Source organism: Gymnogyps californianus, chromosome 9, assembly GCF_018139145.2.
Source record: "Gymnogyps californianus isolate 813 chromosome 9, ASM1813914v2, whole genome shotgun sequence".
Lineage (NCBI taxonomy): Eukaryota > Metazoa > Chordata > Aves > Accipitriformes > Cathartidae > Gymnogyps > Gymnogyps californianus.
This window is the reverse complement of record NC_059479.1, coordinates 7,798,511-7,825,329: the sequence shown is the minus strand read 5'-3', so window position 1 is coordinate 7,825,329 and position 26,819 is coordinate 7,798,511. Positions and strand designations below refer to the sequence as shown.

Here is a 26,819-nt window from a genome sequence, read left to right as displayed (position 1 = left end):
AATGAAGTATCGCCTTGAGCGTGCTGGGGGTCAGGCCACAACGTCTTTTGCAGCAGGAGGAGATTTTGCCTAGGTACCTCCTATTCACATGGGGTTTGAGCTACAGCGGCAAGTAGGCAAAACAGTCACGGGAATCCCTGGTCAGACTCCGTCTCTTCTCCCCGATCTTCTACCCAGTGCTCTTGCAAAGAAATCTATGTTTTTAAATGCTTGGTTTTAATTTACTAGTTCCTAAAGTCACAGAAATGTCTTAAGGTGTTAACAAACATAAAAAGCTTAATTTACTACTTTTGCAGGCATTTTGGAGTAGCTGCTTTCTTTTTTTTTCCTGCAGAGGCATAGGCAGCCAGATTTAGTACATCAAGTGTAATGCAAATGGCTTAAAAGACCTGATTGGAGTTATGAAATATTTCTGCTAGGCGTGCTATATGATACCTGCAACTTTGGCATTCCGAAATCTGCAGTCACCGACTACTATCTGCAGACTGTGGACAGGAATCCAGCCTTCTTTTCTTCTGTTTAGGTTTTTCACCAACCTTTGAATGACAACGACATTAGTAAAAGAAACAAACCAACCCAGGCACAGCTTGATATGGGCACGCTCTACACAACTGTTGGTGCAACCAACAATTTCTTCAAACCAGGCAAGCATTTTAACAGGAGCTGGGCGTGCATTTAAAGTAATCTTCCCACCTAAATTTAGGAACCTAATTAAAAAGCCTACCTTGGGAGCACAGCTGCCTTCGGCCCCTCTCTAGTCAATGGAGAGGAACAGGACTCCCCAGAGCACAAGTTATCCTGCCTGAGACCTCCAGAGATGCCAGTGTTCCTCCACTGACTACCGATGGAGCCAAGGGCAATTACTTTGCTCACTTTTCTGCTATTGAGCTAGACTGGTAGGATGAATTAAGTCAGGGTACTATAAGTAAACTCAAGCCAAGATTTAGGTAGCTGGAAACACACGCTCATAAATGACATCCCTCTGTCTCACTCATGCAGTGAAATTGGTGCTAACAAAAAAGTTTGGTGTGAGAAACCTTTGCCTGGCACTGGCCAAAACCACCATGAGAGGTGGTGAGCATTCAGCAAAACTGACATGCTTTACATCTTGCTTTTGCTAACAACAAACTGAATTTTGCAAAATCCCGTTGGACTAGACGATCATTGTAGGTCCCTTCCAACTGAAATATTCTATTCTATTCTAATTTCCTTTGAAGTGCAAGGGCTGTAGATGTCGGCCAGGAATCCTCCACGGGGCATTTGTGTCTGTGCATTTACGGGCTAGTGCCTGCACAAATCTGATTCAGGTTCCTGCTAACACCACCCTTCCCACATCCTGAACAAGACATTAGCATGCTGCGCTCTCTCCTACTCAGACCCCCGGCTGGCTGATGAGAGCTAGTCAGAAATCAACCTGGAAAGGAGAGACAGCCAAATCTCAGCCAAATTGCTGCAAAAATCAGAAGAGGGCACGCTGCCCTCCGAGACAAGGAGACTAATGGTTCAACAGGCAGGAGGCTGGGTATGGTGATTTCCCAGGCAATGCTCCCAGCCGTAAGGAGAGAACCAGCTGTGAAGTGTTATCTTGCGAGCCACAGCTTTAAATACAACAGAAAGATGGTCCGCAGCCATTAACCAGTTAACACTCGTACAGCTGTTTGAGGGAGCAAAATGTCTTGCAATTACTCAATATTGCTATTAATAAACCCAGAAGAACAAAGCCAACAGCTGAGCTGGGGTGGGCAAAGAGCTCTCACTTGAAGCATCATCTGAAGTGGGAAGAGCATGGCAAAAGGGGTTGTGAAGATGTTGGTAAAACACAGCTCGCCCAGACACCCAGGGCAAGGGAAGCCCTGACATGTTTCCCCAGGCCAAACCCGTGCGTATGGCCTCTAGTCTTGGCAAGGGAATGAATTCTGCAGCTTTCTGGAACAGTCTAAAACTTAATCAGAAGCTGCAATGAGTGTATCAGCAGGCAAGCGAAGTTGCATGGGACTGCCTTGCAGGCTCTTAGAGATAAGGCAAAATAATCCTAAAATACCTACCACTGTCCCTCACCATCTTCATGCAAAAGCTGAATTTCATCCCCATTTTTCACCAGCAGGTCCTCTGATCCTCTCCTCTTGCAGTCTGCAAGGGCTTTGTATTTTCCTGGAGACTGTGGTAATAAGAAAAAATTATCTTATTTAGCTGCGTTTCATATCACGCAGCTGTTATTTCTGATTGCCGCAGGGAACGTGGCAGAGCCCTATCAGCTACCTTAATTAAAATTATTTCAAGAAACTGTGGCTTGAGACATCTCTTCATTCCCCAAACTGAGATAGGGAAAATCTGAGAGACATGGACAAGATACATCCATTATCCAGTGAAGCAAAACAAAGCGAGATGACCAAAAACGGCAGCACCCCGAGCTTTGGGACTGTGGCATCTCTGTACTAACCAGCTGGTTCCCGTCCTCCTCCTCGGTGTCCGAGCAGTTGGAGAGGTACTGGTTACCCGACCACTCCTCCAGTCCCTCGCAGATTTCCAGGGACTGTGACATTCCCGGCCAGCCTGCAAGACAGCGTGCAGCTCAGGTTGGGGATACCCCAACACCCGCAAAGCGTGCCCCGAAGGAAGGGGAGGCGTTCATACTTCTGTGGGGTTTGTTCTGGGGGGACAGGAGCCCACTGTCCAGCATCACCGGGCTGGTGCGCTCCGAGTCGTTCTCTTCTGAGCTTATGGAGGCTCTCTGCTGCTTTCTGAATGATAAAAAAAAAAAAAAGAAATCAATCTTAGTTTTACTTTATGAATGAATGCAAACTCCACGAGGTTTTGTAAAACAGGGTCAGAAATAATAATGGTACTTCTTAATGTATGTTTCTAGAAAGGTTAAGGACTTCAGTGCCTGGTTTTAATTTTTTGGGAGGAGAAATAAAGTTGCTACAGTATCTCTTTCCCTGAATTAGAGCACCGTCTTTGATCTTTGTCTCCATTTGCAGAGGAGCTGCTGCAGCTCAGGCTGTGCTGCCAGGCGAGCGCTCGAGGGTGCCCCTCACGGACCCTGTTCCCAGACCACCGCCACCAAAGGATGAAGGGCAGCACATCCCTCCTGCCCCCTACCCAGAGGTCTCAGGCAGAAATGGGGTGGGGGGAATAGCACAGAGCCAGGATACGGCCAGAAGGCACTGGGTGCCCAGTGATGGGACGGTACCGGAGAGAGCCCCCAGTCCGGCTCCTGGGACTCACCCATCACTCAGCTGGGAGGAGAGCGGGAGCTGGTCTGTGCATGAGCTGGGCTGCTGCTTCTCCACTGCGGGGAGGTAAAACACCAGCTTAAAATCCATTTTTTATTCGGAACCATCACACTTGAAGCATTATTTTAAAAGTTAGACCTTTTGTACAACCCTAATGATTTCTGTTTAGAGAAAAACAGACCTAGGGACTCTTGCAAAGCACAGACTTAGTTATGATTAAGATGGTATGTTAGCACAAATCCAATAGTGAGCATGCCACTGAAGACTATAATATGCTTAAAACTAGGCATCTGCTATGTATTGTGTTGAATTAATCCTATGATAACAAATGTGAAATAATCCCCAAGGTAATGACAAAAAAAAAAAAGTACTTCTGTAACTCATTTTCACATAAGCACCTGGCCTTTACTGCTCTAAGTTATGTTATTTCCCTGTAATGTAAGGCCTCACTCCAGTATTTTGCTACTAGGCTTCTTCTGAAAATCAATTCTCTGGTGAGAATTAGTGGATCTGAAGATTAGCAATGTGAAAATAGGAAAGGTTCTGCTGCAGAGTGAGTTCCACAGAGAAATTGGTCAACTGTACCTTTTATAAGCTCCTGTTGCTTGAACAAAATTTTTCTTATTTCATTCAACCATGCCATCTTCAGATCTACTGTTTGGGCCTGGAAGAAGAGAAAATTGTCCAAATTTTGAATTAAGAATTATCCATTATAATGTGTGAATAAAATCTTACTTTTCTATGCTGTAATTATCTGAAATTCCCTTTTATCCAAAGCCACCACTAAATTTTAAACGTTCTTGATCTTTTAAAATTGATGATCCCCACTATATCCAGGCAAAACACAGTGGAAATTGTGGGGCCATCACTATAACACAAGGAGTTCAGGCAAAAGCACATGTGCATGCATCTTATCTCTTTTACAAAATACCTAAAGGGCCAAATCTGCCTTTTGCCTATATGTGTACTTGGCTACATACATCTGCTTTATGAATTTAAGTTGGCTACTGTGTTGTAACATGGAGGAAAAAAAAGCTAGGCAGAAGACTAATTAAAAAAATCCATCAATCAACAATATTTTCAGAACGGGTTTTCCTGCGAACACCCCGTTAGGCAAACATTTCACCTCCATAAATTTCTATTCAAAATGCTACAAAAGGGGGGGGGGGGGGGGATCAGGAAGAAATCAGGTCAGTCGGGCTACTACTTTGTAGATGAGTTGAAAGACTACTAGAAATAGCACCACGGAGGCTAAGCCTTTGCTCTGGGAGCAGTTCTGACATCTAATTGTAGAGGAGCACACGTGGCCCGTGTCCATTAAAGCATGAGGCCCATTTCCCAGCTCAATTCACATAAGCTATTGAGCACAGGAAAATCTTTTTTTTCAACTACCGGTCTATTTGACCTGGAATTGACTGGTCTGTTTCATCTGGAATAAAAGGCTCTATTTCCAAGGAGCAATTCTGTCTCCAAATCAAGATGTCTTTTACAGTTCCAGACTGGACACCAAGGACCAGCCACTGGGACGCCTCTGTGAACGCTGACATGGGCGAAGAGGAAGAAGAAATGCAAGTTAAATGTCTGATAATCCTGTAAAGATCAATGGGAGACATTTCCTTAACACTGTTATGAGGATGTACAAATAGCCAGATTTTTGAAGCTACAAACCTGCACGACATAGACCTCTTCTCGCCCACTATACCAGATTTCAAATTTCCGATGATCTCCTTTCACATTCTCAGTTATTCCAACGGCATTCATCTGCAAAAGAACCAAAAAATTAAAACACACTACAAATCCCTCCCTCTACCCTATGATTCCAAACATTTTGCAACATGTTAAACAAACCTGTTTTCACCCAATTTAATACATTTCATCAACTTTAATTTCAGTACCAACTGAAAGTCATTATCTAACTTATCCCCCCTGACTTTCCACCAGCTTGCTGTATTTGCAAAAGCTTTCTGAAACCAATCAACGGACCTTAGGGGACTTTTCCTTCGGGAATCAGTGGAACTAACTGAAAAGTCTTCTCATACCTCTTTTAGCTTGAAATTTCTCAGATGAGGCATATGAAGTTTTATAAATGCATGGCACATTATTTGTCTACATAGATTATTTCTGCCATAGGATTCCTTATTTACGTGCTGAATTCCGTGTCCCATTCTTTCAGCGATCTTTAAAACCTATTTGTGAAGCCTTCAGCTCCTTTAGGAATTTCAGTTCAACGTCTTTTGGCCCCTGACCATCCCTGTAGTTGAGACATCATCCCAAGGTTTCCAAAAGAAGGGTTAATTTTTGGATATACAGCCTGAGCTGGCTTTCAGGAAGCATGCAGACTTCAAGCCAGACGTGGCTGAATGCTGCTGTACCTAGGTACCCGTTATCGCAGACCACTTTTGCTAAGTTGGATTGAAACGCCAAAGGCCCAAATAATTCAGGACCTGCACAACACGACCCAACTGAATCAGTAGCTCAAACTACGATTAAAGACCAAGAAACTCTTCAGCAACAGGAGACCTCTGACCCACCTGCTGAACACGCCATAAAGCTAAAAAAATGCTTTAATACCTGATATCGCACAAACCATCTTCTCACTTAAAGCACAGTTTGCTAGCAATTTATTGCTGATTAACGGATGGTCAAAAATAGCTAAAGTATCCCAGTTACATGTTTTGAAACAGATCTAATAATAATGGTATCATCTATCATAAATTATTGACACAGACAGCATTAGATAAATCAGTATAAATACAAATAAAGCCTTAGAAAGAACATCTGTTTAACATTGCTGTTCTTCTTTGTTAATATGTGCATCCTCAGAGCTTTTGGTCTGAACGACTATGAGGATTTACAGATTAGGTCACCTGGGCAAACTTTCTGTTCCTAGTTACTTTTTCAAATGTTGGCACCCATTTTCAGTGACTACGAACAGCCTCAGGAAATAGGAAGCAAGCTGCTAATTAGCTTTCCTTGGTTCTTCACTGGTATGAACAGCAGAGCTCTTATGAACTGCTGAGAAAGTGTTTGCCTCCAGATGCAGAAAGGCCCATCGCTGAACAGCAGTCAGTATTTCCTGGTTTTATTTTATTTTAAAAAGTCTAAAATATTTTTTAAAAATTATTTTATCCTGTGCAGTATAGTGCCATAAAGCCTTAGAAAGGCAGATCAGGCTCCATTCTGATTTTATGAAAACTTAAAAAACTTAAAACTTAAAAAAATAATTTATGAAAGATGTTGAAAGGGCAGCCTAGAGAGTGCCTTATCCATATTCTGCAATTTTCAGTTCTGTGCATCTCCTCTGGCATGGCAATTTATATGGAAGCTCCTACAAAACTGCCCAGGCATCAAGATATTAGAAATTATGAACTATCTACTACAAGGATGCAAAGGAAAGTGCCAGGAATAGACATATTTAAGGTCTGTTCATTCGTGTTAGTGGATTTTAAAATTCTATTTCCTTCCCCTGACCAGGATTTACCTTCCCTCAGCTGTTGGCTCACTGCAATGCAGACCACGGTGGGTTAGTGTAAAGCTCTGGGATGGCATTCATCCGCATCACCTTCCACGGCAGTACGAGGCAGACTGATTTACTTGGCATTGCAGTGAGTTATGAACCTGCATCCTCTAAGTTACTGAATCTCAGCTGAAGAGGTATTTACCACTGGATATTTCACATAGTATGTAAAATATTACCCTGAGAGGTTCTTTTGTTTGTTTTACAGATGTCCAGTTACACAGCTTCTACTCAACAGCTTGCTTTAATTCTGAATCCCCAGAAAACACTCTTGCAAAGAAAAATAACTTCCTGATACTCTCATGAATCAAACAAATGTCAAGCTCCAGAAACATGATTTCGCCCTCAGGACAGCAATTCTGAAAACAGATGGGTGCAGATGTAATCCTGCAGCATCCATGGTTTCTCTAACTCCAGCCTCTCAGTGTGGCAATGCAAACAACTGGAAAATGAGCTCTCTCGAGGCAAAGAAAAACCCTGGCCACATTGCCTGAACTGTTGAGCGCAGGATTTTCTCCTCCAAACAGGCTTCCCCCATGCCACCTCTTCAGTTCTTTCAAAAGCAGGTATGGTAAAACAAGTACTACAGGGAAAACAAGCTCTCCAGAAAGAAAATGATGCTGTTTGGGAATAACATTGAAGCACCTAAACACACGGCCTGGGATTTGCTTTTAATACACAGTTGGTAACATGCACTGGAGCTGAACAGACTTATCTACTATTACATGGCTTTCTGACTACTCGTGGCATCTCCCTCCCCAGACCCTGCTGAGATCAGGGACCTGCAGCATCTGGGCCTGAAGGCTCTGCCTCCAAGTGCCCATTTTTTCCCGTTCTAAGATATACCCATATTGGGTTTTTATTTATCAAGAAAAACAAGGCAGAGTACTGAGACAAAATACTGATGTTAGAAGTGCTCATCACATGCAGTATGCCAGAAGGTCTCTTTTAGAGGAGCAGTTTGGGATTTTTATTGCTAATAGTTAGCGTTTGTAGGCTTGGGACAGTTGTTTATGTCCCTCATATTTTGCGACAGGCTACTCTCTTCATCTGATAATTGTTCTTTTAGCTGCAGTTAGAGCCTGCCAAATGACAAAGGCAATGAGAGAGGAAGAAGAGTTATCTCTGCATCCTCCTGCCTGGGAAACAGGACTCAGGAGCAGCCAGGCAGACCCCAGCCCAAGGGGCCTCCCTGGGGACCGGGGGCGTGAGGAACCCCCTTGCTCTCCCAGGTGGGCTGGAGAAGATGCAAAGGGTCTCCCCAGTTTCATGCCCTCGCCCCCACTCCTGGAAAGCGGACTAGGGGAGGGGGGGAAGGCACGTTCTCATCCCTGGGACTTGCCCGCAGCTCCATTTCTCTGGCAGATGCCATCACATATGTGACTCCGAGTCCACGGGCTCTCCCAGCTGCTGCTTCAGCTGTGGGGGTCCTCACACCTTTTTACAACCAGCAGCCTTTCATGGGCATGGCACTTCCATATGAAGCATTACAGCCCTTAATAGCAGAAAACAAGCCACTGTGTTAGAGGAAAAATACTCTCTGAGTCTGCAGAGTTATTGGTTTAAAATATACACGGCAATGGCCCCAACTAAAAAGTTCTTACTTTCAAAAAATGCTTAAAACTGTAAGATGAGGTTTTGTCATATCCGTCTCCATGCTCCTCTCGCTTCTTGCAGAAGACCAAGGCTTTCTCGTACAGGAACAGATGCCTCTGCATTGGCTTGAACCTGGCAAGATCCTTCATTTTTGTCGGACCCTTTCGGTGTCCTGTCCAAACACTGAAAGATCCTTGCATCAATACTTTCCCCAGTTCGCTTAGGTCACCCTGGTGAGAGTATGACAAACAAAAAAAGAAAGAAAAAGATGTCAATTAAAATGTAAGACGACTGTCCAAACAATGACGGGTGATGGGGCCAGCTCTGTTCCAAGGCATGTCACTCTAAGAATAGGTCTTCCTGGAAGGATCAGATGATCTTTCAGGAGTGACGGCATGGTGCCAGGAGGGAAGCAGAGGTCTCGGACGCAGGGCTGCAGCTAGTCTATGTGAAGGGATACAAGGCAGTAACTAGAAGAACTAGGAAGATGGGAAAACTCTCCAGCTTCTATGGAAGTCCAGGTCAATGGCTCTGGCTAGTTCAGTGGGAGAGGGCAGATGAGATTTGAGCCTGAACTGAGGTCTCAGAGGATGGACTTCTCAAGGAGGCCAGGACTGGGGCCAGCAGCTTAGAAAGCCATCCCTTCACCCTTCCCTGAAGCCCTAGGAAAGACAACCACTTCAATGGGCAAGGATCAAAATCAGCCTCAGAGAGTATGTATTTAGATGTTGAATGAGAAATGCTATGAAGACACCCCAGGTGAATTATAAGGTAAGCCATGAGAGAACTAAGGTGCATGCTGGAAAAATACTCTCGAGAGCCACAAGGTGGCAAGTGTGGGCACGAAGCGACTTTCAATATGTCCTTCGGATGCAGATATTTTCCAAAATCCTGAAATCAGATGGAAGACTGTCACCTGTAAGAGCTTCCTGATCCAATTCACTTTGTAGCTGTTCTCGTACAGTTTTTAGCTCATACATTCTGGGACACTATCCATTCCCAATGCATCATCCGGCCTTGTGCAAGGTCTCTCATTACCCAAATCTACTCACATCATATCCTGTTATTGAAATCTGATGCATAGAGTCATTGACTGACTTTAGCAAATCCAACATTGCAACCAGAGCTTCTTGAAGTTCCTGAACGCCATCACAGCTCGTGCTGTACTTTAGCAACTCCTGAAAATAGAAATGGAAGAGCACGTGTTCGCACTTGAACAAAGCAGACTTTTCCATCTCGCCCAAAGTTTCCAATGCCCAAGAGCAACCTACACTGCCTGAGTTTCTTTTTTCATATGTCACTGGAAAAAAGACTCTCTCTAAACCACAGTCAGTATGAGGTGTGGAACAGATCACTGAAGCACGGCCCATTTTTTCTGGGTTTCCTTAAGGACGGTGTCAGGTTATAGAGCGGCATCACGCTCATCTGAGTTCTTTGCGTTGTGTTTTCCTGCTTGGTAAGAAATGGGAAATAAGGCTCAGGTTTTCCATCAGCTGCCAATATGTCATATATGCCTTCAAATGAAGTTGCAGCAGATGATTGTCTTCAGAATGGCAGACACAAGGAACAGAGTTTACAAAATCCAGAGCCTTCAAGTCAATAAGTGGAAGATGGGTTAGGGAATTATACCACTGATATAAAATTACTTTCATTTCAGATCTCCTGTGCCCACTTACAGCTTCATGTGTACTCATCTCTCATTCAAGAGGCTAGAGGGTGGGGTTCAGAAGCCACTACCTCAGTGTTATTCCCACTTTACAGAGTGGGAATAACAGCACTGCCCTGCCTCAGATGGGGGACACAAGCATAAATGCATTAAAGATTACAGGCACTAAAACAACCTGAGGAGAAGAGATGCATCAATATAATATATTTCATTCATCGTACTCTTATGATCATCTCTGGTTCAGTTTTCTTAGAAGTGCTTCTGTCATTTTGCGTCTCTGAACAGATTCAAACAGTCCTTCTCCCCTTAAAAAATGGCTTGTTAAAAGCACTTGTTCCTTTTTCAGATATGTGAATTTTCATCTTCACTGAAAGGCACTACGGAGGGCCAAGACAAGCAATATGTAACCTAAAGCTTGGTGCTGATTTACAGGTAACCTTTAATTGAAAAATAAAACAAACTGGAAAACAAATCTATCTCCTGATGTCCTTTCAAAGCAGAATATGAAATACCTTCAGGAGTAACTGGTATTTTGTCAGGCGCTGCACTGGTTTGAGCAAATAGGAATCCAGCCCGAGTTTGTGCTCTAATTTTCTTTGGCATTCCTGGAACAAAGAATTCAGATTAAGTAAGATCTGCACCAACTATAAGTAGTTATTCCAACAGCATGACTAGTATGGTTTGACGACTTCAAAGATTTCATGTAAAAATGTTATATGGTGCCTATAACTAAAGAAATTTTATAAAAACACATAAAATAATATAATGAATGGATCTGCCTTAAATTCCTTGTGTACAAGAAACTCCAATTGCTATTTCTGTGAGGCTTCCATGCAACGGTAAACAGAATACGCTGCAAAATCGTGGGGTGCTGAGGAGGGTGTTTAGGTCAAGCGAGTGTCCCAGGAGGATGCCTGCCTTGGTAAGAGCAAACAGCTCACCTGGAAGAAGGTGCTTTCGGAGCACTGCCTCCACAGGGACTCCGACCGGGGCTTGTTCTGGCAGTATTTCTCATACATCTGGAAATCCTCTCGCTGTAAGGGAAGCCAAAAGGCAAGTCACACACATGTACGCAAACCTGCTGGGCAGCCAAATAAGGTGAACACCCAAACTGTAAATTTGCTTTTATCTCTGCTTCCAACTTTAATATCTAAAAGTCACAGAGTTTGGGTAAAAAAAACCACTGCTGGGAATCACAGCAGACCGCAGTGTAGTCACGACTGCTGCTCTCCTCCATCTGCTGCTGGCCATGCACCTACGCTCCCTGCCTTGCTATTGGTATTGCGTATCAGAAGCATCTTACTCAGCTGACATAACTGAGACATTGCAGAGTGCGACAAATCAGGAGAAACATTGGCCTTCCAGTCTGCTTTATATGTGAAAATGAGTCACCTACCCTGTCTAGGAAACAAAATCCCACTCTCTCGGGTGCTCCCAGGCAGCTTTCCAAACTGTGCAGGAAAATTCTGCAAGAGACGGGAAAAGAGACAAAATGCACCAGTGAGCAAGGTACGGTTTGGGTATTTAATCGTTATAGCAAATCAGTCTGATAAAAAGCGGAACAGAGCCAGCATCGTACTTGTTGTGGAAGTCGTATATCTCGGGCATGTTTCCGAAGAGGACGTCCTTCCTGTTCCTCAGCACGGGAGGCATGAGGATGAGCATGGCAGGGTTATCCATCTCAGCTCTGTAGCCCTGCGGGATGCAAAAGGGGCTCATCACTCAGTTGGTAAGGCCTTGGCTTGGCATCTCCTCGAAGGCAGATGAAAAGGGGACATGAACAGACTTTCAATACAATCTGCTTTGTTTCAAAGAAGTGCAACATCCCTTTTATTTCCTTATTTTTGTCTCGAAACTCCTGTCTTTCAGTCCCTGGCATGTGGGGTTGTGGTCCAGCAGGGGATGGCTTGGGACGGCTCCCGTGGGGCTGGCCAGCACTGCAGAGATGGTCTCTATTCACCGAAGGCAAATTGCAAGCACTTTCTCCTCGCTACGGCCTGACTGCGGGAGAGATCCCGGAGGAATATTTGTCTGGGTTGAACACGTCTGCTGCTATGACCGTGGGACACAGAAGTGACAACATGTTTGTACGGGGTATGTGGTTACACATAACCTCATGAGAACTGGTGCACGAGGTGACTTGTTGCAAAGCAGAGACGGCCTGAGATCAAATACCAAAATCAATGGGCTTTTTGTTCTTGTACAAGACCCGCTGAGCACCAGGGTCTCACTCTCCTCGATGCCTCAGGATTTCTGTCCTCTGTGGCTCCACCTGCCTCTTGAAATCACAGCCTCCCAAGCAGGGAGGAGGTGGAAGGGACACCACTGCACTGCAAATTGTTGGGTGGAACTAGGAAACAATACAAAGCTCCCCTAAGTAAAATCACATCGCTGCACCAATGCAGAAACATTCACCAGATGTAGTAAACATCCTAACTACAGGGTAGGGAGAAGGCATGGCCAGAGCTCAGGACCGTTGCTGCAAAGAAGACATCAAGAAGGCCATTAGCCACAGCTCAAACTGGCCACGCTAGTCACCAAGCATTGCACAGACCTGAAGCCCTTTTAACATGAGTAGCAAAAATGTTTGCAAAAATGTATTCAGTATGTACAGCATATCTTCTTTGGCTTTCCAAATTAATCTCTCACACTCACTGTGGTTGGAATCAGTATTCCTTATACTAAGCAGGCACTTTGTAGTTGATGAAGGATTCAGTCGAAGATAAGTATCTGGAAAATTAGTCATTTATATTTAACCACTGCAAGCAGGCTTCCCTCTTTAAAGGAAATACTATCTTCAGAAAACTTAAGTCTATCTGTCCGTTTTTCTCTATCTAGACTTGATATGCACAGTAATAAATCTGCATATCTGCCAACTGCTTTATCACATAGACTGTGGTTTAACAAAAAAACCCAATCAGTGCAGGGAAATTACGTGTAACTACCTGCAGCCCAACAGATTTATATCCTGCTTGCTCCTGGGTGAGAGAAATGCAAGGGGGGAGAGCTATTTAACACTCAACTTGTTTTGGCCATCAGCAAGAGTTATTTTGGAATAAAGTAGAAGTGTCTAAGATGACAGTATGAGACATTATAATCTGGTTGCTAAAGAAATGTGCTTTATATGTTTATGAACTTCACAGTATTGAGACAAAATCCTCCCAAGGATAACACAAGCTTCTTTCTTTTGTCTCCGTAAAAGAAATTAGGGAACAGTAAAAAATACCAGCTTTTTGTACATTTTTCCAGGCATTGATATAACTAATTACCAGTGCTTTTGTGTACAAACAGAAGGTTTCTCCCTCATTCTAGATTAAAAGCTCATCCTGACACCGAGTGTTCCTGCAGGTGCCTCCGACAAAGAAAAGCTAGGGAGAAAACGTGAAAATTTATGACTAGCTTGGGATCTGACAGTTTGGTAGAAACCTGCCCGATCACATTTTTGCTTAGTTTGAGAGAGTGGCAGGTGCCGTTTGGTACAATTCACCAGGGAACAATACTGAGCAACCTGAAGAAGTCACTCACCGTCAAAACAGTGAAGAGTTCCTCTACGTACACTCTCTCAGTTTCTATAAGCTCATTTATGACATGGCTAAAATAAAGAAAAAAAGAGAAGTATATTATTTTTATGTCTGGAAAAACACCACGGGCAGTCAGTGCAGTTCAACTAGCCCAAAACATAGCGTGATCTCACCAACAGCCAACGTAGGGATGATAAAACAGGTAAAAGCACAAGAGATGACACCCACGTTAGGTTGGAGGAACATACGGATGGGGAAAGGACTGGCCAGAAATAAACATCATTTTGAGTGATGTAAACAGGGTGAAAGCTTACCCTTTCAGTATATCTAAGTTGTCGTCACTGTCTGAAATAAAATACTGCAAGGAATTCCGTTTTTCCTGATAGTCGTGCATTACTTCGATCTGGAAGAGAAATGGGATGCACTGGGAAGAGCTGCAGGGATGTCACCTGCAAAGGCAGGACAAGCCCAGCCCCTGATGTCGGCACGGGAACTCCTTAGGGAAGGATGAAATACACTTCCTTTTAAGAAATCCTTTGTGACACAAAACTTTAAAAGGGTATAGCGTATAATGGGTAGCCATATATTCCCAGAGATCACTCTGCTACATAAAATCTGAAAATACTGGTAACATAATTCATTAGTGCAGAGACCAGAGAACAGTTTCCACAGGGGAAATATCTGCGGATGGGGAGTCTTCCTAATAGACATCACTGTTATGCAAAGAACAAGTTCAGGGAATAACACACAGGAAATCGATATCTGTGACTTGGAAAAACATCCAAGATAGATCTCAGGTGCTGGACTAATCCAACTAAACCATACAGATATGAAAGGGGTTTTGTTTGGTTTTTTTTTTTTTAAAGAAAAAAAAGAGCATCTTCAAATCCAAAGTCTAAGTACAATCAATTTTTAGAAGGGTTTCAGTTTTTCAGTGTATAAAACTCATTCAGATTTCATGAATAATTTTTACCTTGCGAGAACTTGGAGTTTTTCTTGATGTTTTCTTCCCAGGGAGAGAGAGATCAAATGAAAATTTCAAACTGGAATTAAAATCCACACCTTGGGTAGAAAAAAACATAAGTATGTGATGTACATCTGTAGTGAAGGAGATGGTTCAGACAGAAACTAGTAAGTCACAAAGAAAAATGGGATACATTTTAAGAACAAATAATTAGTCAGCTAATACTACAAGCAAACTGACAAAATAAACGGTATCTATCTATCTCAAACAACAATACTAATACCGAATAGCACAAGTCACATGGATGGTCGTAAAGGCCATAAAGTAAAAAGTAATCAGAAAAAAAAAATGTCCATTAAGTGAATACTGTAATCAAAACGTAACAAAGTCTGTGAAGCCTGTGCAAATGATAGAAAACAATAAAATCAAATAAACTACCAAAAGGAACATCACCTACTGGGATACTGTTTTAAAGTCCTTTTATGAATGTAGGGCAAGATGCTCAGCTAGTATAAACTGTTTCTCCACCTTGGAAGAATTTATTGATACTGTCAGTAAATAATTACAAGTTGTAATACTTTGAGTTACAGAGGTAAACTGGAAGCTTAAAAATAAAACATCGATCTCCCCAACGCGTTATACGGCATCTTTCAAAAACTTCTTAGTCCTGAATAGTCGATATGGCAATTCTTCACCAAAAGGTCTTTTCTCCCATTATGAATGGCAATAATGAATTTCTCCAGCATTGCACCGGCTCCAGCTTCAGTGACAGCTCCATGTGCCAGGCTGCAGCCCCAGTGGCTGCACCAAATTCTGAGATGGACCAAAAATAAACACATTCTGATGTGCAATATTCACCTTATTTACAAATAGAAAAAAAGAGGCTAGCAAAGTAAAAAAAAAAAGAAAAAAAATAAACTGGACTCTTTCCATTACGGTGAAAAAATGTATCACAGCACATATGAATGCAACAGCAGCTGTGTCTAGATCGAAGGTTTGCACAGTGCTGACACCGCAGAGCCACCTTTTGTGAAGCAGAAGATGTAGGGAGAAAAAGGGATGCAGAGGAATGCAAACCCACGTGGAGAGCAGGCGCCTCATCTTCAGATGGGGCTGCTGTAAGATAAAATATTACGTATTGTCACACCAACGAGGCCTCAGACCTCCACGTGTAAACACGCCAAACGGGGAAGGAGGAGATCTGGATGCTGGAGAGCAGACCAGAGGCGTGTGTGGGGTGTGACCCATCACGGACAGGAAGACCCAAAAGAAGCGAGGACTTGCCAGTGGTCCTACTGGGAGACTTCCACCGGGAGGAAGGGAACACGGATAGGAAGTTAGACGGGAGATGGTCACCAGCTGCAGCTCAGCGTTCTGTTGCCAGAATGACTTTACTCCAGCACTCGGGCTCCGCCGCAGCCGGCCATACTGCTTCTGCACATCTCACGATGCTTTATGGCTCAGGAGAGGATAGGTTTACTCTTTTTCCCCCCAAAAGTGGTTTCAAAATTAGAACCACATTTATCAGACAGGCTTCAAATCAAGGGCAAAGATGAAAGAGGAAGCATCTGTCCTCAGACAGAAAAAGAAGGGGGGGGGGGGGAGGGGAAGAAAAGAAAGAAAGAAAAAGAGGACAAAAGTAATGTGCTCAGAGGTGGTTTGGTTTCAATCCACACCATAAAACCCATCCATCTCAAAGCACTCCCGCAGAGCCCAGCATGCGTCTTTGACACTGCACATCGTGCCAGCAGGCCTGCAGCATTTTGATGTTTTGTATCAAACAGAGGCCTTATTGAAAAGCTCTCTTGGCATGATCTATCCAAAGAGGAGCCTTTTGTCTTTCCCCGCTTGCTGGCTATGCTCATTTCAACACACTTGATCATCTCTTTCAGGAAGAGAATTAATGGAGGATACCTGTGCTTTGCAGGCGACTGAGTGCCTTTGCTAGAAAAACGTGCACCCCATAAAGGCATGAAATAAGTCCAGCTGATTGATGATGGTCTCACAACATCCCACGGAGGTAGCTACCCATTTACCCCTACTCTTTAAGTCAACAATTCCTCCTTAACACTTCCCTGTTTCTAGAAAGCTGGAAAAGTTACATGAGGTAAAATGGGCAATACTCCAGTTTAAAGACTCAGAGCTTTTTTCCTGATTGAGAAAAGGGGTTCAGAGGGCAGTGTGATCTAGTGAAGGTGGCATCAGCCTGGGAAGAGGAAATTTGGGATTTATTTGCTGCACTGGCCTGCATCTTGAGTAGCTTAATCCCTTTCACTGCATCTAGCTTCATTCCCATCCTCCTCTAGCTTGGCTATTTACATTAGTCACTCCCTGAATTGGAGCCACTTTTACTGTTTGTATGACACCTGCTAGAATTCACCATAACCAATATTCATTAATTCAGCATAAAAATTTTGTGTTAAAACACTAATGTTTAATTGCTTTATGCCGTCAGATCACTGAATTTAATATTCCCACATAACTTAGCATGTCCTTGGTTTAAAATACATGGATGTTACTTTGGAATACTTTTTAATTGTGATACATACAGGGCCGCCAAGGATGAAAGTTTTAATGTTATCATTTAAAGCTAACATTGTGCCACATACCATTACCAAAATCAGGGCAGAACATACAGTGACCTCAGTTCAACCAGAATTTATACCTTTATGGGTATTAATTATTCCACAATTGGGATTTAAGGAAGACATCCTCAAGGAATCAAAGGGAGTTAAGCATCCAGCTCATTTCTGTTCATGAGATTTGAGCTCCTCATTTCTCCAAGCTCCTTTTCAAACATCAGTCTAACTTTATGTCAGTTCCAGCTCAAGACAGCCACAGAGAACAGGTATGCTAATAAATTTATAAACCCTGCCTTTTTCCCTGTAGTACTAATTCACCAGTTTTCAGCCCAGTAGGATGCTAGTAAAGCAGAACTGGAAGCATGTGCTGTTCACGGCTCTCTTTTTTCACTGAGTAGGAAGTGAAAATAAATACCAAGCAACCAGCCCCATTCTTCACACAGGTATGGGAAGCTAGACACAAATATTGGAAAGATAATAAATCATCTCATATACATTTAGCATTATACAACAACTCTGTATCAGCCAGCAAGGTTTAGCTGGTTTCTCAAAACCATCCTTAGCCTTACTCTTCCTGCCTCAAAGCAAAATTATCATCTGAAAATACCATAAACTCAAAATATTTTACCATGTTTAGGAGAGAATAACGGTGATTTTGATCTCGGTGGATTCTCCGGCCGAGGGGCTACTAATTGGATGGGCCGCACGTGTTTATCCAACAGCTTCTTGAAGCAAGACTGCCGATTCTCAAACATGCTTCGAACATTTTCAAGCTTGACCTGCATTGACTGTATCTGGCACTGTAGAGAGTGAAAAAGACTCCCGTGATCAAATAACTACCATTATTTTGCACTTTGGCCTAAAATAGAGGACTATAAAGCTGACACCACCACAACACAGTCCGATCTTGCTTTTTACTTGTGTAACAAGGAACTGGATGGGTTGCTTACCTTCAATTCAGCTGTTAAGACTGACTCAAAATCGTAGTGTAGGGTTTGGGGATCATAGTTTAAATAGGCTGAAGACCTTTCAAGAAATCTTTCTATGTCCTGGAGAGCTTTCTGAGCGCCTTCTTTAGACTGGCACTTATCCATCTGCTGGTTGGCGAGCAGGTAGGCACCTTCATCACAGCACTGCAGAGCCTGGTAACAGCATGGGGCAAACACAGGGAGCGAGACCGTCAGCGGCACCCCTACTAAATCAAGGTTCCCATGAGGAATATCATTTACCGGATCTGTATTTCCAACATGGAGCTAATTAGTAGTCCTAAAGACCTCAGCAGCTATTGCATTTTGATTAGAAAGTAGAAAGGCCACATTTTTTCTGGAGGGTGACTGCAGTCCTCAACATACCCATCCAAATTGTGCTCCCACTTGTACCTGGATAAAACCAGTGGTATAACCGACACAGAAGTACTATTTAGTGCATAGTTGAACCAAATGATAAGCAGATCTTTATTTATCCAGCTCAGAAAGCTGAAGGGGGCACTACAGAGTTTACAATGAGACAGGCGGGTTTCTTGAGATAAATGCCTGGCTCAGTGCAGACCTGAATTATGAGGAATGATCAAAGTAATTGCATTCATGTTTTTAAAAAAATAAGGATTTTAAATTGCAGTTTAAAGTTTGACACTTCACATGCAGAGGTAATCAGTGAATGCCAGGCTGGGGTTCAGTCGGCACTCACATACCGTGGTGTGCGCAGGCATGAGAAGATGCTGCAGCCAAGAACGACAGAGGACCTCCAGTGCTGTGAAGAGGAAGGAAGGCCGTGGAGAGCAGGACCATGGCGTGCTCCAGCAGAGCCCATGGGCTTGACCACTAGCACCAACCAGGACTGCAAGGAGCCCAGGAGAGGACGCTGCCCTGCAGCTCAGAGGATGCCAAGGAATGGTCCATCTCCACAGATTAATGCAATATTGAAGTGGAGCACACAGAAGAAAAAAAACCAAGTTCTCTAGTCCCCCGAAACAGTGAAATGGAACAGGGTCAAACTTCGCTGCTTCTCTTAATGGCCTCAAGCATATTACAGTTGTGTGCCTTCTGGCCTAATTAGCGTGAATTTCCCTAAGTGAATTTTTGATGCTGATTAAGATATCAAAGCGCATCGGAGCCACATGACTCCACTTCCATGCTAGCACACAGCAGCTGCGCCTATCTACCAATCTGTCACCTTATTTTACAGTCAGCTATGCTCATTCTTAATAACTCACTAACAAAAAAGGGCTGGAGTTTATCTGAAAGCTATGCCTCTATTGCACTGGGTATGAAAACCTCAAAAGTCAATTAATACATGAATGCAGCATGAAAGCATGAGCAACAGCAGCAGCTGAACTTTGGTGTTCTGAATTGCCCCCTGGGAGATTCCCACCTCTTTCTGCTGACTATTCAGAGCACCAGCAGATATCTGTTTGCTAATTTAACCAGCTAAGTGAGGGGTGAAGCACTCCTCCAGCCTCTGGGGAACACTTTCCTACCATGAACTGCTGAGGCAAAGCTGCAAATTTCAGATGCTTCCAGCTAAGAAGTGGAGAAGCTAACTATCTACTTCTCAGGGCACCGTGTCTCTGAACTCTACCTGCTGAAGGCGGGTATGAAGATCCAAGGTCTTCTGCAGTCGCATCTGCTTCCTTTTGATCTCATCAGACAAGACATCAGAATGGTGCCGCAGCTCGTTGCATTGCTGGCAGATTAAGTTGAGTGCGTAGTGATGATTTGCTGCTAGCTGGTGTCCGTGTAGTATCACCACCTGAGCCTTCCCTATCAGATCCTGCAGTGAAAGGAAGAGAACGGATTGCACACTTACTGAAATAATGCCAAAATATCTACATATAACAACATGCACTTTCTCGTCTTACCAGGTTTCAGGTACACATGGAGATGACTGCCATTAGGAGTAGCCAGAATGGGTGGCTTACGCAGGATAAAATGGCACCCATCATCTGGGAAAAAAAACTTTTGCTATCCAAAAAGAGGATGAAGAAGAAAACAGTATTTCACCAAACTAGCAATGCTGTGAATTGCTGCTGGCAACGTATTGCTGCCATCTCCAGGAACTGCACTCAAAAAAAAAAAAAGTGCAGCTGATGCCCAGTTTAGGCACACTATCCTCATAAGCATGAAAGGGAATTTGAGCAGTTAAGGTTCGTGGTGAAAACAAAGCAGGCCCTTTGCAGCAAAGCTTGATGCAAAGACAAAGCAGGCCCTTTGCAGCAAAGCTTGATGCAAAGAACATGCTATCTTGTCTGCACACCTTGGTCAGCATAATGGTTACATCTTCTCCAGGGCTGGCTTTCTGCTTGGACTGCTTCCCTGTTGCACCCTGTCTGCCTGGCCTTTTGTTCCTCCTCCCTCTCTCCACAAACATTTCCTCCAAATGGCCAAAAAGCCTTAGACCTTTCCCCTAGGACTCGTACTTTCAATGAAGCCTCTGGGGGTTGTGTCTAGATCCCTTAGGATGTCTACACTGACCCTGGTCCACTTGCCAAGCACATCCCTTTACAGAAGTCACATCCTCAGTTGGCCTCCTGTGAATCATCTCTCTTCACTCTTCTTTCCCCTACATCTCTTCATCTTCATCCATACGTTATGTTCAACTCACAGACACGTCAAGACAGCAACTTTTTTGCCTCTCCATGTGCCTGGCAACAAGTCTCTGCCTATTAGCACTGCTAAAGCACTTAACTTATAAATAATTCTTCTTCCAGCTCATTAACTCCCACACCTTCCCTATGTTCAGACATTTATCTGTTCTGGATTTTCATGGTGGCTCAGCAATTTATTTTAACCATGATAATTAAACACCCTGTTCCTGGCTTTCAGAGTGATCACAGCGTTGCTGCGCAGAGCGAAGATAGAAATCAATCCTTTTGTGCAGCCACTTACCAACGAATTACACCAGAACCAGGTAATTTCAGAAAACACCTCCTACCACAAATACAGAATGTGCCTCTTGTGTTTCATTAGTGCCTCTTTCTGTGAAAGATTATCTCACCTGAGCCATACCATCGAAATGATCCGAGTCCTTGAGCCTCTGTTTTACTTGGGGGACACTGTCGCCAGTGTCAGGCAGCTCCGCGTGCTGACCCATTAAAAATTCAATGGCATTCTTGACCTAGACACAAAGAAGAAGACTGCTGCAAAAGGATACAAAGCACAGGCAGAAAATCATTCTCAGACCAAAATTAATCACACTTTAGCTAAGACTGCTAAATCCAATAATAAAACTAGTGTCCAAGAACTAATTTCTAAATTCAGAGATGCTTCTATCAGCAAAATCTATGCAACTGCAGGGCAGTGATACCTAAATTAGCTCTGAATGAGGAAGCACAGTGGTCTCCCCAAGCTAGCTAGCCCTGCCAGTCAAGGAACAGCAGCATAAATTAAACACTCTCAAAATAAAAAGCATAAAAACTTCTCTCCTCTCCCCTCCTTTTCGTCTCCAACTCTTCCTTCTGCCAACAGAAGCACATCTGATCATACCTCTTGAAAACTTTGCTCAAACTTCCACAGTTGTAAATATTGCTCCATTTTTAACTGATGTTTTTCCCAGAAGCCATCAAAAGCAGTCTCCATCTCATGCAGCTGACCAAGTAACCTTGAGCACAGAAAAAGGACAGGATTGGAACAATCTGCAAACAGAGGACAAGCAGAGATGGACAAGCCCTAGAGATCACCTATTCAGGCCTTCTGGACCCAAGCTCTCAGGAGAAGTCAACGGGCGTGTGTATATATGACTTGTGAAGATCTCAGAGAGAATTTTAATGAAATCATCACTGCAGATGACAGCACCTGTGGGAAGCAGTTGTTGCTATCTCCATTTATCTGAATAATACCTGGGAGCCTGGCATGGGAGAACCCTGCATCTGCTCCACAGCCTCATCGTGTCAGTGGGGGAAAAAAATCAGAGCAGGTCAAAGTCGTTTGACAGGAGTCACCCAGCAATTTGATGGGTCTGGAGCAAAACTCTGGTATCTTTGTCTTTACCTGTTTGATAGGTGACCTAAACAAGACATCTACACTTAAATAACTTGAGTGTTTCCACTCAAAAATCAGGCAAATTAGGAACATAGTGCACTCACCGATTCACAGTCTCCCAGTCCCCAGGCCTCTCGCGGTGTTGGTCCTGACTGCATTCCCCGGAGTCAGGCTCTTCAAAACTGCTCAAAAGTAAGTTTCCCTCTTTTGTGACTGCTGTAATATCTTCCTGTATAATGCAAAACATTGCTGATTCAGGCTACTTTTTGTGAGGTAAGAATAAGTCATTTCGTGTTTCTCCTGCCTTAGTTTCCCTGTATGAAATGAAGTACCAGTATCCATCAGACCAAAGGACTCCCAGCAGATGTTTTAGCCCCCTTAACGTGGGGTTAGCCCCTGGAGCTGGAGGAGGCTGAACCATGGACTGGTCGCCAGGCTGGGTGGAAACTGGCATGCACGAAAACAGCAGGCCACAAAATGATTCAAGAGGCAGGAGGACAGCACTACCACAGATCTCTTTCGGTGAGCAGGTGGGTTTGTATTAGATATCTATCTACAAGTTCATGTATTCAAGCAAGTATTTCTGCAGCTTGGAGGCTGTGCTTCTCCATCAAGGTCGTCACAGGAGGTTGTAGGAAGAGCATCCCATAGTGGGACAAAGCTGGGACTGAGACCGCATGGCACCACTTACTAGAGCCTCTACGTATAGAGGCAAGTCAGCACTTTCAATGTACCCTCCACTTCGGGAAAATGTCAACCCTTGGTGTGTTCATGAGCATCGGCTGAGGTGCTTTGTGCTGTGGTGGGCTCAGCCCCAAAGCAAACAGATGCATTTAGTCAATTATTTTCAGAAAAAGAGACCAAACACAGAGGTGAGAAGGAAGGAGAAAATAGATGTGGCTCATGAACCGAGTTGGAAGAAGCCCTGAAGGAGAGACCTGTGCATGGCTCCTTTGGAGAGCCAGCTCCTGGAGGAGTAAGAGCCCATCCTAGAAGATGGCCAGATTTCTATTGCAAGAGAAACAACAGCAAAACCACTTTAGGGAGAAGATTCAGAAAGCACAGACTTGCTTAAACGTCTGCCTGCCCCAGATAGCTCACAGCAACCTAAACATAACAGCATCTTCAGGGCAGCAGCCCAGGAGCAGGAGGACACGGCCACGGGAGCTTCTCCTCTCCCACACACAGTGTCCGCTGCCGGTTTGCATCCCTATCACTAAACATCATGGAAGATGACCACAAGGCAAAAACCCCGTCTCCTTTTGATACTACTGCATCCAGGAGACTCAAAAGGGAAGAGGAATTATGCAGCATGCCTTAGATCGCAGGTGACTGTTATTTCATCCTCTTAAATCTCACTCTCCAGAGCCCCACGTTCCCCCTTTGAGTCAAAGCCTTTCATGATACGTATGACAAAGTAGCCTGACTGTCAAACAGGTGTTAACTTGATTTTTTCCCATTCAGTATATCAAAGAGGTTAATTTCTTAGTTACTGTTTAATTAATTTCTGTCATTTTTTCATTGTGTTTGCAACCAGCTTCTGTTCAGTATCACAGCTACATAAATTATTCTGATCGACTCATTATCTGAATTCAGGAATCAGCTGTACCAATCTTGGGGTTGTTATGAGAGAGACAAGGATCCCATGTCTTGCTGTCATCACAATCTGTGCACAGTTTCTCATCTGCTTTCATCTTTCATGGTCTTAGAAGGAACAAAAGAAAAAAGCCAACGGACTTCATTTCTGTCAAAAGCCAACGAGTGGTTTTGATATTTGAAATTAATAGACGAGACATTAAAAGCAACAGATGCCTTATACTGAGTGCTGCTGTGCTTTATATGCAAATGAAAACACATGACATGTTTTATTTCTCCACAGAGGAAAGTGTGTATTACTGACTGGTTTATATACAGGACTGCATTGTGTAGCCGTTATTTGCCCCCTACACTTTGGCTATAGTCCTAAGCATGAAGTTTAAGTCAGTAAGTCATATTGCAATATATGTAGCTGCTGTTTTATACTACAGCTCTCTTCATTTTCAAAAGAAGAAATAAAGGACTATTGGCAGTATCTATAATGATACTTTCTATACATACGCACATACATTTAAGCCTACACACAGCACACTGGATGTCGTTTTGCATATTTCTTACAGGCAGCCTTCTGGGAACTCAGTCATGTGAATGACAAATGATTATAAATGAAAATAGATACACTTCTTTGAGCTATGTAAACGAATCCTGTCACAAAGCAAAGGAGCTCATTCTTCAGCCACACAGCACGGCTATTAACACGGGAACCATTTCGGAAGTGAGGGTTTGGGGACAGGCCTGTGCTGTCCCCAGAAAGATGCAGGAGCAGCAAAGACAACAGCTTGATATAGCAGCAGCTGGCTGCACTAAAGCTTCCACTAACTCCTATAATAATATTAATCACAAATCGTTGGAAAAAAAAAAAATCTTAAAATATTATAGAAACAAATGTTGTTTAAGATGAAACATGAAGGCTCACATGAAGACAGGGATCACATCATGAATGCTCTGTACCATGCGCTCACACAAAGTCTTCACCTCGGACGCTCTCCACCGCAGTTCCCTTAAGTCCCCCCCGGGGAAGCTGCATCAGGCGGAGGGACCTGAGGACAAACCATCCCTCCAGACCTGCTGATGATCTTTGCTTCCTCCAGCCGTGGGGGTGAAGCGGAGGGAATCCCACCGGGGCCACGAACACACGGGTGACAAAGCCTCCCACCCGCCCTCCTGCCAGCGAGATGTGCAAAGCCCAGGGGAGGAGCACACTACAGACACCAACTTCTGCAGCCAGCAAGGAGGCGGCAGCTGAGACAGTTTGCTGGATGCTGGCAGGGTAATTTGCTTGAGTGGATGGCAAATGTAAGGGTAACATACAGAAATAGTCATGCTGTGTTTTATTTTGTCTGTCGACACGTACACATGCATGGGAGGGAAGGAGGAGTGGGCACCAAACAAACAGGCAGTCAAACCCCAGAAATCCCATCTTGCTGAGCAAACAGGGGCTGGAAACGTGCGGCGGAGTTGCTGATGAGACATACCTTGAGCTGGTAGTACTTTTCCGTGCGCAGGGCCAGGATGCGCTCAATTGAATACATGTCGTCCGGTAGCTCGGTCTCTGCCAGCTCCGTGCCAAAGGATTGTAACATCTGTGCAATTTCCTTCACGGTTAGTGCAAAACTCTCTATTGCCTGGTGGGAGACAATAATTGCAATCAGCTTGGGATTCAGGGTATTCCTACAGCTCGTTAAAAGTATGTGAGGAGCCAAGGCTGAGATCTGCAGGGGAGCCTAACAGCTTGCTCCGAGAGAGGTGGGTGGGATGTCCACTGCAGACGGAGCTGATGTGTGCTGAGGTGCATTAGCTAGTGGCCACCAACATGTGGCCAGGTGGCTTTTAGTGCGGTCTGAATCCATAACAGGGACTTAAATAAAGATAGTATTGGGCAAGCTTTGTTTTCTGCTGCCTGTTCTTGTGCACTCTGAGATTTTTTTCCTTCCGCATATTGGAGGTCTATAGCAGAAGCCACTATAGGATCCATCTCACAAATTCCTGTAATTCCTCTTCTATTATTCTCCTCCTCTGGTTAACCGACACTGGGAACCACTTCCAGGCAGTAGGGCTTTGGAGATGTATTTGGCTTCTTGGTGATGGATCCTTCCAGCTTTGCAAGCCCGAATGGCGGGTTACAAGGCAGTCTGGCACCATGGCCACCTCATCTGCAGCTTCACCAAGAGGACAAGGGAGGGAGCTAAGCAGCGTGCCAGAGACAAACTGGAGACAGTGGGATGGAAATGAGTGCCGTTGGTACCTCCCCAGCACATCACAGACAGCAAGTGGGAGCTCTGGACGCCAGACAGCTCCCACACCACGGGGCAAGGTGGGGCTCCCCCGGTCCCACTCACAGCTCCAGCTCTGCTTTTGAGAACGGGGTAATAAACTCAAATGTAACTGATCGTATTTATATTTTAAACAGCATGTGTTTTCCATGGAATTTTCAGGAAATGTTTTATGAGCTACACCACTACAAGGGAATTTTGAGAGAGGTTTTTCATATGGACACTTATCTATCGTATGCAGCTACGGTCTAGAAACAATCCTTTTCTTAGATTGTCATTTTTGTCTCCAAGTGTGAGAGCTATGCCACTATCGCTTTAACACATCATGCAAAAGAACAAAATGAAGAGCCAAAAATTTAAAAAATTCATTAATTTGGCAGTGCCTCAGCGTAAACTGGCACAAAGTTAATGGCACGAGCAATAGCTTGAGTTATTCCAGCTACAATGTCTTGTGCTTTTGTCTTCATACTGAGCTCCACCTCTGCTGGTGTGGATGATGTTGCAGGACAAGGGGCACTAGGATGTCTGGTACATTTTTCATTAGTGCTTTGATTTGTTGGGAAGGTAACTGGGAATCCAACCTGCCATTAATCTGGGAGACAAAGTCCCAGTGAAAACTAAGAGTGTACAGGAAGCATAGAAACACATGGCAAGGCACAGCTCAGAGAATTAAATGCCTGATTCCTGGCAGTATTAAAGGAAAATTCTTGTAAAGAAAAAAAAAATAAAAGGAAATTTTCTGAATTCTCTGCATTCGGTCAGTGTGCAGAAAGCAGTCTCATTGCCCTGGTTCCCAAACACATTTGTGATATTAATCACATGAAGCAACCATTACTAAAAAAAAAAAAAAAAAAAGCCTATTTTGTATCTACCATTAAGGGAATTTTAATAA

At 43.8% G+C, this 26,819-nt stretch overlaps 1 protein-coding gene across 1 annotated transcript in view; it reads right to left on the bottom strand.

The window, feature by feature from the left end:
- MCF2 (MCF.2 cell line derived transforming sequence) overlaps window positions 1-26,819 on the bottom strand; it is a 60,034-nt gene that overhangs the window by 4,653 nt on the left and 28,562 nt on the right. Inside the window, exons 7-29 of the mRNA XM_050901819.1 lie at window positions 25,130-25,279; window positions 22,163-22,287; window positions 21,564-21,678; window positions 21,076-21,195; window positions 19,660-19,851; window positions 18,033-18,224; window positions 17,711-17,882; window positions 14,510-14,598; window positions 13,851-13,939; window positions 13,541-13,607; window positions 11,595-11,710; window positions 11,412-11,481; window positions 10,957-11,049; window positions 10,528-10,620; window positions 9,402-9,527; window positions 8,358-8,579; window positions 4,905-4,997; window positions 3,822-3,900; window positions 3,229-3,292; window positions 2,635-2,741; window positions 2,441-2,553; window positions 2,046-2,158; window positions 436-536 (exon numbers count right to left, since the gene is read on the bottom strand). Of these exons, the coding sequence (XP_050757776.1) occupies window positions 436-536; window positions 2,046-2,158; window positions 2,441-2,553; window positions 2,635-2,741; window positions 3,229-3,292; window positions 3,822-3,900; window positions 4,905-4,997; window positions 8,358-8,579; window positions 9,402-9,527; window positions 10,528-10,620; window positions 10,957-11,049; window positions 11,412-11,481; window positions 11,595-11,710; window positions 13,541-13,607; window positions 13,851-13,939; window positions 14,510-14,598; window positions 17,711-17,882; window positions 18,033-18,224; window positions 19,660-19,851; window positions 21,076-21,195; window positions 21,564-21,678; window positions 22,163-22,287; window positions 25,130-25,279 (2,701 nt within the window). The remainder of the gene's footprint in view (window positions 1-435; window positions 537-2,045; window positions 2,159-2,440; window positions 2,554-2,634; window positions 2,742-3,228; window positions 3,293-3,821; window positions 3,901-4,904; window positions 4,998-8,357; window positions 8,580-9,401; window positions 9,528-10,527; window positions 10,621-10,956; window positions 11,050-11,411; window positions 11,482-11,594; window positions 11,711-13,540; window positions 13,608-13,850; window positions 13,940-14,509; window positions 14,599-17,710; window positions 17,883-18,032; window positions 18,225-19,659; window positions 19,852-21,075; window positions 21,196-21,563; window positions 21,679-22,162; window positions 22,288-25,129; window positions 25,280-26,819) is intronic.